The following is a 19,264-nucleotide window of genomic DNA, read 5'->3' on the forward strand; positions in this document are numbered from 1 at the left end:
CAGGACGATACTTATTACTCTTAAATAAAAAGTTACTAGATTATTAGAGACTATGAGTATAACTTCACATGTAGCTTTTGGGCTGTGTAAGAATCGAATCTTCGGAGATAAATTTGACCCACTTTCGTAGGTCGTGTTAAAGTCAAATTTGGTATGTGTATGAGGGTCGATGGCAATATAAAGTAAAAACTGCTGCCTGTACATTTTTATAAGTTCTTATAGTGACATAAGTTAATATTGTTTTACTTTAATAAGATAGAATAAGGCTTTCAGACACAACTCGACAGTTCTATCAGAATCGGCCTCTTCTCTCCTCTTAACTGACAATTACACTATTTTCAATAGCCAAAGATTTCTATTATTCTCTCTACAGCGTAGACTATTAGATTCGTCATCAGTCATCATCTTTTGAGTTGTTACGGAGTGTACTTTGGTACACTCCGTAACAACTCAACATTCAAAATGTTTTCAGATGGTGAAGGCCCCATACAAGCAGTCAAGCGTCTAAAGCGGTCACCAAACTACTACGACGACTGTCCTCCATATTACCGCCACCACCATCCACATCCACCATTCTGGCCACCACCGCCGCCACCTCCGCCGCCACCGCCGCCGTACTGGCCACCCCCGCCACCCCCACCACCGCCGCCACCACCGCCGCCACCACCGAGTCAAGAAGTGGTGTACCCTCAGGAAAAACAAGCGTATACAGATGGATGCAGCACGTGCGGTGGCCAGCAAAGTGCTAGCAGTGCTGTCAGTAACGCCAAGAGTGACTCTGGGTCGGCCATTGCAGTTGCTATAGCTCGATCGAATCCTAAATAAATTTGTTACTTGATATTTGTTTGTTAAAAGGCTCTCCACGTAGTCTCATAATCCGTCTCATCTAATCTCACTATCCGGATCACTCTCTAATTTACTTATCAGAATTCTCTCGGGCTGAAGGACTTTGATCACAATGTCAGAAGTAAATTAAAAAAAAAACATAATTTGCTCAAGAAGAGTGCATTTCTGTCTTATATTAAGTACTTAAGTATCTCTGTCAATAGAGTGCATGCAGAAATTCGCATTACATTTAGTTGGCACAAAACTAAAAATAGCAATAATTTGCAATAGCAATAATATCAATTATAAATGTAGATTGAGGCTACGTGAAGCAGCTTTGAAGAAAGAGCAGCATGCTTGGGATATCCCATCAAAGGCTTAGACAGTAAGATATATCGTGGCATTCATAATCAAAAGTCAGGTCAGAAAAGTTAGCATTATTGGTAGTGTTTGATTGATGCGACAACATACCTAACTGTTCAGTGGCTTTGATTCCAAGCAAGATGATTGACAGGACTGATTCCTTGTTTTTTATACTGATCTATAAAGATTTGTACCTGAAAGAGTTAAATTGTTATTATATTACTTACCTACGCAGCCTAGAAAGGAGTAATATATTTGTTTGTATCAGATTGTTATCTCCATATTTTTTTTTAAATCTAAGTTAGTAAATAACTGAGCCTGTGGAAAATAATGAAGAAAATTATTAATTACAAATCTTGCTACCCCATCCCTTGTAGTAGCCAAGTGGCAAGGTAAAGTGGTTCTTCAATCAAGTATAAAAAAAAAAATTGTGTCTTAAAGGGAGATAAGTGAGGAATTACAAAGAGATTCTAGAAGCCCGATGTGGAATATAGCACTACGCGCTATAGCACCGAATACGGCACTGTATGTGTCGCGTCTGCATCACACCGTCGCAGTCGCAGATGTGGTGGAATACGTCCGCCGGAAGAGCGGATACACGCTGAGGGTGTTCAGCCTGCAGTCGCGCCACTACGTGCACTTCAGCTCGTTTGTGGTGCGCGTGCCGGCTGCTGATGGGGACCATCGCGAGTGCTGCCTTCTGGCCGAAAGACGTCGTGTTCGCCGGTACCGGGGCACCATGCCGCAGATGAATGCGACGTCGGGGACGGTGACTCAACGGGGTCACGCCGTTTTGTCACCAAATTAGTTTTAAATATTGATTATAAATATGTATGTTAGTCTGTAAGGTATTTATTGTATGGGCCAAGTTGCCCGAAATAAATGAATTTATTATTATTATTATTATTATTTTTATAGAGGGGTTTTGAGACGAGCTTTGTAATTTCTAATTTCCAACCCAGTGAAACATACGATGTTCTTCGTCACATTTGCGAGGGATCAACGAAGGAGGAAATAAATGACAGAGAAACAAGAGCAAGGCTATCTGAGTGGACTTAGACTCCATTGCCATTACCAATTTCAAAGCTGATAAAATAAATAAGCATCGGTGCGGCGGCATAGGTAAGTTGGGGACATCCATGAAGAAATAAAATAATAGTACATTATTGCCGAGAAAAAGTAGAGTAGAGTTTGACGGACGAAGCGTAGCCTGCGTCCATCAATAAACATATAAATGAATTATTATAATAAATACGAATCCACGAGTTACCAATTTCCGCTGAGGCTACAATAATGCGAGAAAAAAAATAAAAAATGTTAAAAATATGAAATTAAATGCTTGGGCACGGTTTAAAAATTCAAAGTTTTGGCCCTTATGTTTTCCGGCGATACTTTTTTTTTAAGTTCACGACACGACTCATAATGCCATTTCATTAGAAATGATAATTTAATAAAAAAAAAGTTCTATTATATCATTTAAAAAATATAAATAAAGCTTTTTATCGCTAAATTACGGTTTAAAGTGGTACTGAACGCTTTTTATTTAATTCGGCAATCCACTCTTGTCACCTTTTTTCGGTATTTGAATTGTGCTTGAACTCGAAACATTAAAAAAAGAATGAAACTGTTTGAGACATTTTAAATACGCCGTTTCCAGCCGTTTCGTTCTAAATTAAAGTTTTTTTTTTGCGAGATTCTATAAGAAAGAACTTCGCGTACTATAAACGACAATTAGGCGGACATTTCTGAGCATATTGAAGTCATAAGTCATAAGTCATTTATTTGCAGAAAATAGTGTACAATAAGATAGTGGATTGGAGTAATAATGACACAACTATTTAACTACACAGTAGCATGCAAATTATTAAAAAAAAAAAAAACAATTATATAATTCAATTACAAATAAATTAAATACTATATTCATTATAATAAAGATTACCCTTTGCAAAACAGAAATTCTTTGATGGTGTAGAATCTTTTTTGCAGTAGCCAATTATGCAACGTTCGTATACATACCTATATGGCAGGCTTAGTTATATTTGTAGGACATGATTAAATATTCTTATGGCCATGCAATAACAATTTTTGCTGCAGAGTTTGGAAACCGTTTTTGGTAGGATCAGTCTTGTTGGATATCTTGTATTAAAACTACATACGCTTTTAAGTTCTTTAAACAAGTGATAATTTGATTCACAAATTTCGTTATTTCCAATATGTATAGCGATGGCAGAGTAAGTAGTTTTAGTTCATCAAACAATTTCTTACAGGATGTTAGTGGGTGTTTATTACAAATAGCTCGTATGCACTTTTTTTGGCTTACAAATAACCTATTTAACTTCACAACAGTTGCCCCATAACACAATCCATATCTTAACACAGATGCCACGTAACCATGGTAAGCTAGAAGAGCAGTTTCTCTGTTTACTAATGTAGATAACTTTCTAATAGGATATACAAAACTATTGATCATTTTACTTTTTTTTTCTATCTGAGGTTTCCAAGAACAATTTTTATCCAACATAATACCCAGAAATGTCAATTCATCAGCCTTCACGTATCAATTTATCACCATTTTACATTTAGATTCATACCTACTTTTCTGTTGTAAAATTGTACGTTTGTTTTGTCAAGATTAACGTTTTAAATTATTTGATTCTAACCACTGAATTACATTATTAACTAAATTATTTATATCATCATTATAAGTATTTATATTATTACATGGTATTTATAATAGAAATGTCATAGCAAATAAAATACATTGATGATCTGTCATGCGTAAGGTCATTTATATATAATAAAAACAACAAAGGACCCAGGACGCTACCTTGGGGTACTCGACTTCATTACTTTTAAACTTAGATCTAATAATACCAATCTTTTTCTATTGTTAATATTTTCTATTTGGACACACTAAAGGAAAAATAATATTGATCTTTTTACGATATTGAAAGCAAAAGTTTTAATTTGAGTTGAGGTAACTAACTACTTTGGTGGGCTTTAATCTGTATTGTCAGTAAAAAAACATGAGACAAAAATAAACCAAAAAATACCGGTTTTTGTCCTTTGGCTGTAACGCAAGAGAAAATACCAAGTTAGCATGCAAGTGTGATGACAAATATTACTAAAGCACTCGGTTGTTTAATGCGATAAACGCTGCGTTAAACGCAATGCGTTTGACGCACATCAATTTGCATCATCATCATCATCCCAGCCTATATACGTCCCACTGCTGGGCACAGGCCTCCTCTCAGAACAAGAGGGCTTGGGCTATAGTTCCCACGCGGGCCCAGTGCGGATTGGGAACTTCACACGCACCATTGAATTGCTTCGCAGGTTTGTGCAGGTTTCCTCACGATGTTTTCCTTCACCGCAAAGCTCGTGGTAAATTTCAAATGTAATTCCGCACATGAATTTGGAAAAACTCAGAGGTGCGAGCCGGGGTTTGAAGTTCAAACTTTGAACCCACGACCCTCTGTTTGAGAGGCGATAGGTCAAACCACTAGGCCACCACGGCTTTTTTGCATCAGATAATTTAATTACCACACATTGTTTTACGCGGTGCAATGAGCGCAGCGGCAAACGCATGTTTGGTAGTTAGATTGCGTGGATTGTGATTGGTTAGATTAGATGTGTGTAATGTCAAACTCATTGCGTTTAAAGGTAGGCGTCCACTTATGCGCATCGTACGCTTCGGACGTATCGGATTTGTTGCTTTGTAGAGAAATGTGCGATGCTTACGATGCGGACAGGTGGACACACTTATATGAGTTTCTATACAAAGAATACTACGATCCGTTGCGTGCGATGCGTCCGATGCGTACGATACCGACAAGTGGACGTTTACCTTAACGCAGCGTTTATCGCATCAAACAACCGAGCGTTTTATCAACATTGAATTTTACAAAAAGGATTCACTATTGTTTATGATTCCTATGTTCCGACTCTACCTCACAAATTAAACAACATTCTACCTAAAAAAAGAATAGCTGTAAGACGAAACATAGGTAGAGTCATTCACGATGACGCGTGCCGTGGTTCTTATTACAATGTCATTAATGGCTAATTTTGACTAAATCACGCGTCTTCGTGGATGGCACTAGGTATAGTAATTTAACTGTAACCTCGATACAAAATGACTTCGGGCAACTACTAATCACTTTCATCTTATTACCTAGGCGGTTATTAGGACGTCTTAGAATTATTTATTACAGATTCATGATTGGACTAGGTTCAAGTTTTGGCTTTAACCCGTTATTTACCAACAAAATAAAATGGCTAAATTTTGAGTAACAAACATCAACACATCTAAAAATATAAAATAAAAATAAGAAAATATATATTTTTTTATGAGATTTGTCAATCACACTTGTAAAATCTTGAATTATTTTTTTCAGTGGTATTCAACTGTTCAATAATACTTGCCCAACCATTTGTTGAAACATTCCGAGGCAACTCACCTCTACAAGAATAATTCAAAAGTTCAAAATATTTTTTAAAACATTGCTTTAGGTACTTAGAAAGAAGAGAATTAATTTTAGATAAACCAAATCCATTAATTTATTACATTTTAAAATGTGAATGAAGGTATTTATTTGTCGAAAGAAAAAAAAAGTATTTACGAGTTTCTACATAAGTAAGTCGCGCGCCAATCATTTTTATTTTTTATTTTATTCAATGAAAATTATACGCACACAAAGTCGCGGATAGAAACTAGTTTCAAATGAAACTTTTTCTTGTTTACAAACACTTCAATATTGAAACCTAACATAGACTATTTCCAAAAATTAAAAATATAGAAAATTACGCATAAAAATAACATACCACACACACACACATACATACGCATAATAATTCAGTGAATGAATTTTAGTAAAAAATAAAATTAAATACTCATCCACAAAAAGTCAAAAACCGTCTGATTGAAAACTTCAAAAGCTGGCACCCACCAAAAGTGGCCGCTAATAGTGTGTGATGGCCGCAAATCACTTTTATGATCTCCGATACGTCTCTATGCCGCGGTATCGAGGTCCGTAAGTCCGTAAGAGTTCAAGTTCGTGCGACCAAGGCTAACGTTAGTGAACGCTGGTTGACCAGTGCCAGCGAAGTATAAACTGTCCACTAATTTCGTTTTTGGGAGCTAATCTCACTTAGTATTATAAATGCGAAAGTTTGTAAGTCTGTTTGTTGAGTTGTTACCTTTTCACGTCTAAACCGCTGAATCGACTTAATTAAAATTCGGTATACAGATAGTTTGAGTCCTAAAGACGGACAAAGGATAGTTTTTATCCCGAAAAATTGCATAGTTCTCGACGGATAGTGTAGAGTCGCGGGAAACAGCTAGTTATAAAATATTTCTCAAATGTCGTTATTGTTAATTTCGTATTAGAAGGCGAAGGGTTTTGTAGACGATCTCTCAAATAAAAAATATAAAAAATGGCCAATTGCGAGTCGCACACGCGTGCAGAGGGTTTCACGCGATAAATTTTTTGACATATATTTTTAAGGTTCCTCAGAAGGGTCCAAACGGAGCCTTATTGTTGTTGGTCATGTGTCTGTACGCCAATCCGTCCCTCTGTTTGGAGGCCACACAGTTTTTACAGCCAAACTGTTAGAACGACAGCCTTTAAAGTTTTAGGGCATAAGCATTTTATTGGCCCAAAGCCATAAAAATTGACAAATAATATTTTTAAATGTAGTCCCATGCAGATAAAGGAGCGCGAAAAAAAATTGGATTTTGTTTCGGAGACAAGAAAGCGGGGTGTGTTAAATTACTGCCTATTTTCTTAAATATCCTGAAAACCTTTTTTAATCTTAAGGTCATAAAAAAATAAGATTCTAACAACGAGCACTTCCATTAAATTTTCTTATTAACCTCAAAATTAGCCTCCGTGTATAAATATTAATTTATTTACGATACACGTTCTTTTTCAGGTCAAATTTTAACTCAATCGGAACAAATTGACTGTGGCACACATACTGACACTTTGGGTAACCCTGTGGGAACCGTGATGTTATAACACTGCTAGGTATATTACCATATTAAGTATTGTAAACAAATCGTGAATATAGCATAGTCTATCTCCCACTGTGAGTCAAGCAGGGTCAGCTGACGCCCACGCAGTGCCTTGTCGACTCTTGTATAGTAAAATTCGCAATTTATGCAAATTAATTAAACTTTATTAGTAAATAGGAAACGCTGGCTTCATTTCCGCTAAAGTTCAACGCTAGCTGTTACGCAGATGGCACTGGCCGATATCTTTGTTTTTCTCATGGGAATGAAAGGGCCTTGAGATTTTGCGTCCAGGTGGTAGGACCTTGTGCAAGGTCCGCCCGGATTGCTACCACCATCTTGCTCGCTAATCCTGCCGTGAGCAGCAGTGCTTGCACTGTGTGTTTCGGCGTGGAGAGTAAGACAGCCGTGAAATAACTGCACTTGAGGTATTACATCTTAGGCTCTAGGTTGGCACGCATTGCAATACCCTGGTGTTGCAGTTGTCTATGGGCGGTGGTGATCTCTTACCATCAGGAGACCCACTTGCTCGTTTGCCATCCAGTCGAATAAAAAAAAAAATAGTTCATTTCGTAGGTAGTTATATCATAATATATGGTATTATTTGTTTGAAATTAGTTTACTCTCTTAAATTTCGTGTAATTTCATTTTTGTGTTATTTTTGTTTGCTGTTTATTGTTTTTTATTTTTTTATTTTGTTTTATTTGTGTCTTTGTGAATGTGAAATTCTTTTTCTTCAAATTCCTTCTTCTCTTCTTAAAATTTTAAGAACACTCCTTTGTTTATTGTATTCTATACGTTGTTCGTACTAGGTATGCTTGTATATGTATATGTTACGGACCAAGTGTAAAATTGGTCATCGATCATTTGGGCGATTGGGCAGAAAGAGTAATTAAAAAAATATGTTTCAATACTATTATTTTTATTTTTGACATTAAATTCCTTTTTTATAGACGCATTTACCTATATAAGTCAATATCTTTTAAAACATGTAGGTAGATGAAACAGAAATATTAGTTGACTTCAAACGCGAAAACTAATTAAATTCCAATTTCAGTGATACGTTTGAATATAAATTTAAAACAAGACGCTGCAGAAACAAAACACAATCGCAACAACCGCATCCCATAGCCGCCATTGTTTCACAGTACATTTTCTAAAAACCAAAAGAAGATCGCTTCCGAAACGCATTGTCTTCAAATTCGCAAATTATAACTTCCGATTCCGTGGGAATCCGATCTGATTCACCGCGCCGCCGAGTGGGGGCGCCCTTGGGGCGACCTATAAAAAGTATATGGTTCACAAAAAAAGAACACAAGAAGAACAGTAACGGAACAGACATGGCTTTTGTTTTGAGATTGTTTTTTGCCATCGTGCTCATCGTCCCGGCCCTAGCACAAGGTGATTATTATCATGTACATATTTTTAAGGTTCCGTACCTTAGTTGGCAAAAACAGAACCCCTCATCATCATCATGGGACCATTGACACTAATCGACCTAGTCTCAAACTAAGTAAAGCTTGTACTAGTACTAGACAACAGCTAAACATAATAAAATAAGTACATGTTAAACGTCCAAAACCCGAGAACAAACATCTTATTATTCATAAATATTCCGTAGGTGATTGACGTCGTTTAAGGACCATAAGGTCCAGTGTCCTCAGAAGGACACGCCGTGGTCTCTTGACAACGACGTCTTTTCTCCTTAAACGACGTCAATCACCTACAATTCCGACCGGGAATCGTACCCGGAAGCACAAGCTTCATAGTCAGGTTCTCTAACCACTTGGCTATTTGGTCGTCTTCATAAAATATCTGTATTGTCCGTCTGTCAAGAACCTTTTTCTAGGAATATGCGGATAAAGATATTAAATAAGCTGAGATTAATATTAAATGCGTATAAAGATATTAAGCTGAGATTAATATTAAATGACTAGTGAGGTCTGATACTTCTTGGAGCAGTGAAGAAATCAAACTTCTAAGTCAACACAATTAAAAGATATTTACAGTTTTAAACAAGGCTTTTCCATATAAAATGTAAGGGAATCAAAACCTATAGGATCCTTCCATTTGACACTTGAAGATGTGAAGGTAGCTTTTATAACGCAACCAATAAGAAAGGCTTAATAATCTTATAATTAATATTATATCGAACCGAATGGTAAGAAATGATTAATACGATGTTATCCGCAACTTTATTTCCAACGACAGCGACACTTTTTTTGCGTTTTCTTATTCATTTATTATACGTGATAGTTAAGCCTATATTAAGTTTATTTTCTCTCTCTAATCGTCATGAGTCCCATTTTAGGCCACTTTGCTGATTTACCCGTGGCCCATGCTATAATAAACTTGTTCTATAATATCGATCTGTCATGATTCTGCGCAAAATTTCGCTCACCGATAAACATCAGCACCGTTACTTTATTGTCCATAATAGAACCCTTTGTGTAACACTTTTTTAAATTGCAGCTGAAACTGGGACAGTGGAATTAAACAGACAACCGCGTAGCCACAGAAAAAGGTTGTGTAGAAGGTATGGGATCTGTGGAAACCAAGGCTTTGGGGGACAGGGATATCAGCAGGGAAATCAGCAGGGATATCAAGGGTATCCCCCAGCTATAAACATTGGGATTAGTCAGTCACAGTCTTCGGCCAGCGCAGGGGGAGGCGGTTATAGCAGTGGATACTATCCTAACAACCACCAATACAACGGTTTTCCCAATCAAGGCTATGGAGGGTATCACGGAGGCCACCAAGGTTACGGAGGTTTCCAAGAAAGACCGGGATACTTTGGTAACGGACAAGGAAGCTACAACAATCAGTTTAACGGGAACTATTATGGACCAGGCGCTGGTAACGGTGGAGGATACGGCTTTCAAGGACCCTTCCAAGGGGGATTCCATGATGAACCTGAAAATCATGATGAGCCAAATCATAATGATGAAACTGATGACCATAATCCACATCCACAGGATGATCAGGAAAATTACAATGATTATAATCATGGGACACATGCACCCCATGAACCCCAAGGTCAAGGACCTTACGGACCCGGACAGGATTATGCTTTGTCAGGTTCTTTTGCCTTTGCTGGTCGGAAAAATAATTAGATAAAAATAACTATTATTATAAATATTTATACTTAGTGTAAAGATCTGTAATAAGTTAATAGGTAGATTTCGAAACAGTCTGTGATAATATAATAACAACCATGACAACATTTCATCTGATTTTAAGACAATAAATAAAACATTTGTTTGAACTGAAGACTATTCTCTATTTATTTTTAAAACCGTATTTTGTGCTTTTTATGTTGCATGCATTCGTTAATTTTTAATGCCTGTGATTAAAGAATAATCATAATAAATAATCAAAAGCTAAAACATCATAATCTCTATAATATTGGTAATAAATATCCAGGCTCAATATTGATTCTTTTATATTTCCGCATCGTCTAATAATTTATCCTTTCGATGTCCAACTCTCTGTAAAAAGCGCCCGATTATTTTTATTTGGGTTCCGAGCAGCTAAGAAATTATACCTTAATAACAAAACTTACATGCGGTAAATAACTTTAAAAAGTAATTGAGTTTGTCCCATAACCAAAAACAGTAATGAAATCAAGCGAGAGTGATCGCTACCTATAATTACCAATCCCCGAAATTGCTGCAAAAAAATCAAGACATCAAATTAACTTTCTTCTAATTTCCTACTTATATTTTGGCTATATAGATTACTAATAATTTTAATATCGAATTTAGTTTTCGCCAAAGAAATTAGATAGGTCGATTATTAAGATACCTATTCATTTTTCGCCGTATTTTTTTATACAAATTATACGTTTCAGAAATGTTTCACATGTCCTAATGCATTTTACTCTGAAACTATGAACTATTCAGGATTTATTTCAACACCATTGTGTAGAACCCTACACGTGAGGTTTGGTTTTTCATAAAGATTTACACTTTTAGAAAAAAAATGCATTTTGCCAAATGAATCACTTGTAAAAAAAAATTTGATTAGACATTAGTCAACTCAATTATTAGAAATGGCTGAAAATGTGAATGTGCCCTCCTTAATTCTAAGCTTTTATTTTGACCCTACTGACCCCTAAGTTTCAAGCCATCGCTAGGTCAGCCTTGCCAATTAACTGGTGCTCCTAAAATTTATGATAGCAGACCAGCAAACCCATCTTTTACCGTTCCGATAATAATTTATGGATGTCAGCCGCATTACAGTGACCCGGTCAAGCGGAGTGGGGGACTCTCTCTTGTATATAAACCCAGGGATGCGAGTCAGAAGCATCCACTATCGGAGAAAGGTGTAAGCACACTAGTAACAATAAACAAAGATCTAGAAATGGCAGCTAAGATCGTTGTGTTGGTTGCGGCTCTGGCGGCTTGCAATGCCGTGCCTGTCTGGATTGACGGTAAGAGAAGCCCTTAGATATTTGGAGTCAGCTTCTGCAATAGCGCACTTGCCAACTGGTGAACGATAATTTAGTTTCCAATCCACAATAATTACTCTTTGAGATACGTTTTTCACAAATTCGAAAATTGTTTTCAATTGTGAGATTTCAGTAAATATCAGTCAGTAAGTCAGTAAAAAGTGGTCGAAAATGCTATAAATAATTTCAAGAATGGATAAATATAAGCAGAAACCCCTTACCTTACTACAGCTAAAATTACCTTTTACTACGATTCAGAGATTTTTTTGATAGAGTCATACCTAATGCTTTTTATTTCATTGTTCATTGCATTGCACTTCATTTACCCGACTGCCTTAAGGAGGGTTATTTTCATAACAACTTACGATTTGTATAATACTTGGTGATTATCTACAGTGAAGGACAAAGATATCGACACGGCCAAATTGCAAAAATATGTATACACGGCCTTAATGTTAAGTGCATAAAGTCGTGTATACATATTTTTGTAACTTTGGCCGTGTCGATATCTTTGCCCTCGACTGTACCAGGATGAATGCACTATAATTTTTCTTCCTCCTAAATTTTACTTGAAAATCATCCTGTTTTTTTTTCAGGAAACTATGTCCCCGGAGTAGTGATGCGCATCGGTCGCTCGCCAAACGTGGCGTTTGGCTTCGGTAGCGGCTTCAGCAGCAACATCGGAGGGATCAGGCACTCGACGGGCATGGGCGCTTCCTTCCAGAGCGGCAACGCCGAAGCCTACGGCGCCGGCATGGGCAGCAGCGGCAACGGCAACTTCGCCAGAGGTGTCGGCATGGCCAGCGCTGGACCCTCTCACTACCCTGGCTACCAACAAGCCTCCTCATCCGCCTTCAACGGAGGAATCCGCAACTCTTTCGGCTCTGCCGCCTCTTCGGCCAACTATGGCGGCAACTATGGCAACAGCTACGACTCAGCCGTATCCTCCGCTCAAGCACAGAACGGCCTCCAATACGGCTCAGCGTCGTCAGCTGTTCAGAACAACGGACCACGATTCCAATCCGCTGTATCATCAGCCCAAAATATTAGAGGCTTAGGATACGAATCCGCGGTGTCTGCTGCCCACAACAACGGCATGGACTTTGGATCGGCTGTATCTTCCGCGGAAAACGCTGGTGATTATGGATCGGCTATGTCTGCGGCTCAGACTCACAATGGCATCGGCAACTTTGGGTCTGCAGTCTCGGCTGCTCAGAATGTTGGTGGTTACAGAGCTAGCACTGCTCAGGCTACGCAGCAACGAGGCGGTTCTCTTCAGCACAGCGGAGCTTCTAGCATCAACGCTCCGGGAGTCCAAGCTGCCCAATCACACGCCGTCAACAACGGTTACTACTAAAAATTTGGGATCGTCTCATTATTAAAAGACACTGAGACGACTGTTTCACTTGTCTCATTGTCTTTTATGTGATTAGTTATTAATAAAAAGTTAGTTCTTAAACATATTTTTATTGAAAATCCTTAATGCTAAACAATCATTACAAACTTTTTTGACTACTATCCACTACTTACTAGCTTATTGACTATTCTTAGCATTGTCAAACGTAACAGTTTTAACTTTACCATACACATGACCATTGTCGTTGATAGTAGTCACGGTCTTTATTTCACCATTGCCATTATAATTAGGTTCATGGCTCTCGACACCTCGTACCCAGTTAGGACCAACATTAAAACCGAGACCCTCAAGATTTAATGGAAAGTTAAAGAACGGTAATAAGAATGGGTTGAAAGAGCCAAAATTCCGTCCGGTTGAAGTATTCGTTCCTGCCAAAGCAGTACTGAATGTCCTATGGAAAGTGTCTGAGGGTTTCTGACAACGCTCGCCTCTTCTACATTTTCTGAATTGTTTGAGAAGTTAAGAGTGAGATATTTCTCAACGTTAGGATCCGACGATGATATGGCGATAACAGTGTCCCCAGATGGTGAATTTCCTGTAACAAAACGATTAATTACAACTCATTGTATTCAAATGCACATATTAAGTTACAGTGGCGTGGGGTGCACATCTTCGTCATCGATGATTTCTGACTTGTAGGAACTGTCCTTTTAATTTGTCAAAAACAAAGTCAGAATAAAAATGAGACATAGGTACTATAACTATTAACTACAACTAAATAGGAATGGAATTCGTTTCCTGACAACTGTATTTCCACAAAGATACAACGTAGGGCTCTTCAAGGCAAGAGTGAATAGGCTGTTACTAAACCAGTGAGCCTCATCTGCACTTTTCATCAGTGATTTTCAAACGGGCCAGTTTTATGTAAAAAAAAAAAAACATAAAAACATTGAAAATTTAAGTAATATTGACGAACCTTTCAAGACAATAGGACTAGCTGCTAAAATAGACAAGGTAACTAGTAAAGTGAATAGAACTAGTAATCTAGACATGATTGCAAATGATCAATCTTAAACCAAGCTCGTGACGAACTGAAATAGAATTACATTTCTCCGTCTTATATACGCTTATGTGAAATAATTTCAGTCATTACACACAGCAATGAATAAGGCAATGAACTCACTCCCATAAAAAAAAATCTTAGGTTTCGAAAATAAATGTAAAGCAAAGGCATGAGGGTACACAATTGCTTGTAGTCACTTCTGATTCTGACCAAGAAGTATTTATGTCAGGAGACGGTGATGGATGCTTTCCTCATTACTGAAAATTATAACCGGTAATAAAGATAATAATATAAATAAAAATACATATACCTACCTATTTATGACGTTAGAAAAGTTACACCGAAAAAGAGGGAACCATAGGACAAATTGTCACGAAATGGTCTTCCCAGAAAAAAATCTGGCATTATAGCCGGCGCTGTACTATTGGGATTATATTGGTCAAAGGAAATGAATAGTTTAGTTGTGTGCGAGTATTTTGCGCTTAAATAATAGTTTTGCTTGGTTAGTTTTTAGGAATGGAATAAACTTTGGTAGGACTCAATAAGACTTGTAGGCACTGTGTGTACGTCGCCTCCCCCGAAAACTGGCAAAAAAGCGCAAATATAGTCTAAAGACAACTCCTGTCTTAGGTGCTTCGTGGTTCTAACAGTGATCCTGGCAATCATTATTTGCAAGCCCTACTATCATTATAATCACGAACTTAAGTTTATGTGTAGGCGTTTAACTGTAGAGAGCAATAAAAATAAACACCGTACACCGAGAATCAAAAAAACTGAACTTGAGGTTGCGATTGCTTTTAGCTATTTCGCTTTAGGTAATACTAGTAGAGGTTAATGAACTTGAACAAAACTACAGTTTGACGAAATAAGCTTTCGACATGATAAGCATTTGGTGAAATAAGGATTTGACAGGCATCTGTGTTTCCATAATAAGGGCACGATAAGGTTATAGACATTTATTTGGATAAGAGAGTGAAGGAGTTGTTTTGTTGCTAAAGATTACGTTCATTACTTTACTTATAATCAACAGACAGATAGAGTTTGCACAATATCTGCATTCGCAAGTATAAAATAATTGAAAAATTTGATCTCCAAAATAATTCTTCTTATATGGCTGCACCAGGATGCTCTGTCCTGGGTTATCACAGGAGTTAGTTCTGCGCTTTCATTCATCTCGACATTGGACCACCTTGTAGCGTGTCGTTCCTTTCAGCCGTTTTGTTAAAATATTTGAGTGAGTATATTCACTAATAGTTTCTAGTGAATGTAATCACTCAAATATTTTGCATTGTCCTCAGTTCAGCGTGGGATAACTACACCTACCTTACCTATATTTCTCAAAGTGAAAATATAGGTAAGAACTTAATGACATGCGGTAGGTTATTATATAATACATAATTATATACAATATACATAATATATTTTTCCCAAGCAAAATATGAACACGATTATATAAATACTAGCTTTAGCCCGCGGCTTCGCCCGCGTGGAATCCGGTTATCGCGCGCTGTTCCTCGGGACTAAAAATTTTTCCGGGATAAAAAGTAGCCTATGTCACTCTCTGGCCGATAAACTATCGCTATGCCAAAAATCACGTCCGCTCCGTTTCGACGTGAAAAACGGACCAACATACAAACACACACTTTCGCACTTATAATATTAGTATGCTACGTAATCAAAAATAAATCAAACTTAAGTTAGTAATTTAACTTAATAATTTAAGGAATAGAATAGAGCAAGAAAATTGAGTATGTCGCCAGTATTAGCCTCTCCCGCAGTCCATGAGCACACGCCGCATCATTGTTTTTTTTTCATAGATTTTAGTAGATTATGTTACTGACACAAAATTATGATTTTTGACCTACCGCCTCTACAATAATCCATGTATTAAGCAGAGCCCCGCGAGAACTACCTACGGTCCAAGCTGATGTCTTATTCTGAGAGACACCTGTGCCCAACTGTGGGGCGTATATAGGCTGGGATGACTTTATATGCAACCCTCGGTGCACGAGTGCGACTCGGACTTGGCCGTTTTTTTTATTTAAAACCGATCAGCAATGACCTCTATGTCATCTAATAGTACATCCAGATGAGACCGAAGATATAATTTTGCCACGATTACGACTACGCAAAACTAGTTATCATAACAAAACCCAGGCAATACAACTTTTTGCTATAGCCTCTATATATTCGTGGACAAGAACAGTTACTTCAATTTATTGATCTTCACACCAATCAATAATCCAAATAATTACTTTAAACAATTGCTGGTATTACACCGCCATTACAGTTTTTGCCAGCTATATTATATTGGTTAATGTCTCACGTCAAAAATGTAATGACTAAGAAATTATAGACAACATGGCCTCACCATTCCATAAGGACTTAAACGTGCTACAAATGTATCAATACTTAAGCTATTTCATTGTAACACCAGAATGCTGGTGAAGAGGAAATTGAACTGCCAACATGTTCCATCAATATTTATTAAGAACCGTTTTGAATGTTATTAAAGAAAACTTGTAATTTTATCTGGGATACATATAAATTGGGGATGCGGTGGCTGCGGTTGCATTCACGTCTGATGTGGCATCATGTCGACACTAACTCTGGTGGCCCATTTGGCTGCATTTATTGCAGTTACCTATGCAGGTGAGATTACCTATAACTAGCTGTTGCGCGGTCCTGTCTTGCTGCGCTATCCCTTGAGATTTACGCAATTTTCCAGGATAAAAACTATCTTAAGTCCTGCCCAGTGTGTCTCTATACCAAATTTTATCTAAACGGTTCGGCAGTTTAAGCATGAAGACGTAACAGACGGACTGGCAAATAGAGGTACTTTCGAGTTTATAATGTTAGTATGGATGATATGGATTAATTTTACTGTTATTTTATTTGTATTTTCTTAACGAGTTTGCTTGATTTGGAATTTGGACGGAGATGCTGGTAACTTGTTTACAGTTTATGAATCTTCAGTTACGCATTATCAATTGTCATATTATTTATGTATTATCTAGCTACTTAGAGTTATTTTAGTATTAACTCAGATAGCTAAGCAGCCAAGATACAGCAGTCGTTAAAATTACACTTTATGAACTAATTTTTGTTGATAATGGTTCCTGATATCCTAAAGAACTAATTTTAAAAATCAGTTGCTTAGTGGCTTAGTGAAAGAAGCGTTAGATTTTTTTTGCAAAAAATATTAAAGTAACATGAACTGGCATAAATACATAATTAGGAGATTCTTTCAAATAAATGATTTCAATATTATTTATGTTTTGTCGACCTTGTTTAGATGAAACAACAACAATGAACTACAGACAAGAGCGTCAACCCGACTTCGGTTCCAACATAATGGGAGTAGCATCAGTAGCCGGGGTCACATCCAGAAACGGCCGGATATCAACCAGAGGCGGCATCCACTTTTACCCAGCGCCTGATGGAACCGTCGCAACCAACGGCGACGGATATTACAATCCTATAACATTTACCAAAGCAGCCAATGGCAAATACGCGTCAGGCAGCGTCCAAATTCACCCAGGAGCTTTAGGAGTTTCTTCATCCGCTCAGGCTGGTTACATCGATCCTAATTTCAACCCCTGGCCAGCAGACCAATGGCGGATCCAGAATCAATGGCCGTCGGATTGGCCGATGCAGAATGATCAATGGCCTCTACAGAATCAATTCTACGCGCCGTTTGGACAAAGAATGCCGTGGTTCAACAAAGTGAAAATTGATCTGCCGCAGACAAGGGATGTGAGGTGGATGTATCCAAGTTTTAATCCTTTTATGAATTTGTGGCGATAGTTAGTTTACTGATTTGATTTCCTTATTTAAAACATGAAGAGACAGTACTGTTGTAATGTTGAGCGGCGTCACTTAACCAATTTTGTAGTGCCTTGATAATAGCGACGGCAAAACGTTTTTGTGTGCAAAATAGATAGAAATGGTATAGTTGGACTTGAGATTGATCATAAATTTGAGTGTTTAGAGTTATTGGAAAGCGCTCGCAACGCAAGTATTAATAAGTATTCTAGATTAGTAACTTATGAATGACACTGATTTTTTAGTAATAAATATTATGAAAATTCGAAGATTTTCTATAATTGATTGTTTAAGTACGAACGAACTTGATCACAACATACTTACGAGTGTGTGTGAAACACCACACCACTGTAAACGAATTGTTAAAGCAATTTACCTAACGTGATACAGTAACTTTGGGTTAAGCTTACCTGTATACCTAGCCTAAAGATAAATCATGATTAATTACCAACTTATGGTTATGTGAGTGAATTCAACGGCAGTTAAACCTTAGTATGGTTCTCATTGCATTATTGTAGATAAATTGCTATGTCATCATCATCATCCACCTATACGTCACTGCAGGGCACTTAGAATGAGAGTTTGCCATAGTTCCCACGGCAGTGCGGATTAACTTCACATTGATTGCTTCGCAGGTTGTGCAGGTTTCCTCACGATGTTTTCCTTCAGCAAAGCTCGTGGTAAATTCAAATGTAACTCCGCACATTTTCGAAAAACTCAGAGGTGCGATTTGAACCACGTCTGCTTGAGAATAAAACCACTAGACATTATTAGTAAATAAATGAAAAAAAAAAGTAAAAATCTGTAATAAAAGGACAGTCTATATTTTAGTTGAGTTTGAAAATGCATTTTTAAGATGCTTTTTGCTGTCAAAGCTTGACATGTAGGTACAATAGGTATGCATTACGTTACTATTGGAGTTGTAGCCACTAAGTACCAAACTTCAATGCTAATGTGACCACTGGAAGTGTGTCATAAATTATTCTTCAAAATTGTTAACCGCTAGCAAAATTATGAAGAAAATGATTTACCTAGTTTCAGTACCCTACTTCTAAGTAAAGGATAATAGAGAATCTTCATGAATTGACAACTTTCTTGGGAAAATAGTAACTACACGGTGATTTCACTTTACCTTCCACAACACAGTGTTGGAGTCCGGATTTCGAAGTTAGCAATAGAGAGGGCTACTGAGGGACTACTATGAAATTCAAAAATCAAAGTTCGTATTGTACGGTCCCTCTCACTCTCGTTTTAAATAGTATAAGCGTCAGCGGGACGGCAAGACACGAAGTTCGAATTTTGCACTTTGTAGTAAAAGAGCCTGCCCCCTCTCTTAACAGATCTTTTAGTCGTCTTTCACACTAACAG

General features: G+C 37.4%; 3 protein-coding genes across 3 annotated transcripts in view; all 3 read left to right on the forward strand.

Moving 5' to 3' along the window:
* LOC141438435 (uncharacterized) overlaps window positions 1-1,463 on the forward strand; it is a 4,709-nt gene extending 3,246 nt beyond the window's left edge. Inside the window, exon 2 of the mRNA XM_074102304.1 lies at window positions 473-1,463. Within this exon, the coding sequence (XP_073958405.1) occupies window positions 473-825 (353 nt within the window). The 3' untranslated portion in view covers window positions 826-1,463. The remainder of the gene's footprint in view (window positions 1-472) is intronic.
* Window positions 1,464-11,498: 10,035 nt separating this feature from the next.
* On the forward strand, window positions 11,499-13,110 carry LOC141438052 (uncharacterized). The gene is made up of 2 exons (XM_074101704.1): window positions 11,499-11,633; window positions 12,248-13,110. The coding sequence occupies exons 1-2, from the start codon at window positions 11,564-11,566 to the stop codon at window positions 13,006-13,008; spliced, it is 831 nt and encodes a 276-aa protein (XP_073957805.1). The 5' UTR covers window positions 11,499-11,563; the 3' UTR covers window positions 13,009-13,110.
* Window positions 13,111-16,635: 3,525 nt separating this feature from the next.
* LOC141438159 (uncharacterized) lies at window positions 16,636-18,159 on the forward strand. Its single transcript, XM_074101887.1, has 2 exons — window positions 16,636-16,723; window positions 17,367-18,159. The coding sequence occupies exons 1-2, from the start codon at window positions 16,666-16,668 to the stop codon at window positions 17,876-17,878; spliced, it is 570 nt and encodes a 189-aa protein (XP_073957988.1). The 5' UTR covers window positions 16,636-16,665; the 3' UTR covers window positions 17,879-18,159.
* The last annotated feature ends 1,105 nt before the right edge of the window (window positions 18,160-19,264 follow it).

This window comes from Choristoneura fumiferana, chromosome 18, assembly GCF_025370935.1.
Source record: "Choristoneura fumiferana chromosome 18, NRCan_CFum_1, whole genome shotgun sequence".
Lineage (NCBI taxonomy): Eukaryota > Metazoa > Arthropoda > Insecta > Lepidoptera > Tortricidae > Choristoneura > Choristoneura fumiferana.

Excerpts from the sequence above, each read along its gene's own strand:
- LOC141438052 (XM_074101704.1), top strand. The coding sequence starts at position 11,564 with ATGGCAGCTAAGATCGTTGTGTTGGTTGCGGCTCTGGCGGCTTGCAAT. Across the intron at positions 11,634-12,247 it reads CGTGCCTGTCTGGATTGACG|GAAACTATGTCCCCGGAGTA; the intron begins GTAAGAGAAGCC and ends TTTTTTTTTCAG.
- LOC141438159 (XM_074101887.1), top strand. The coding sequence starts at position 16,666 with ATGTCGACACTAACTCTGGTGGCCCATTTGGCTGCATTTATTGCAGTT. Across the intron at positions 16,724-17,366 it reads TATTGCAGTTACCTATGCAG|ATGAAACAACAACAATGAAC; the intron begins GTGAGATTACCT and ends GACCTTGTTTAG.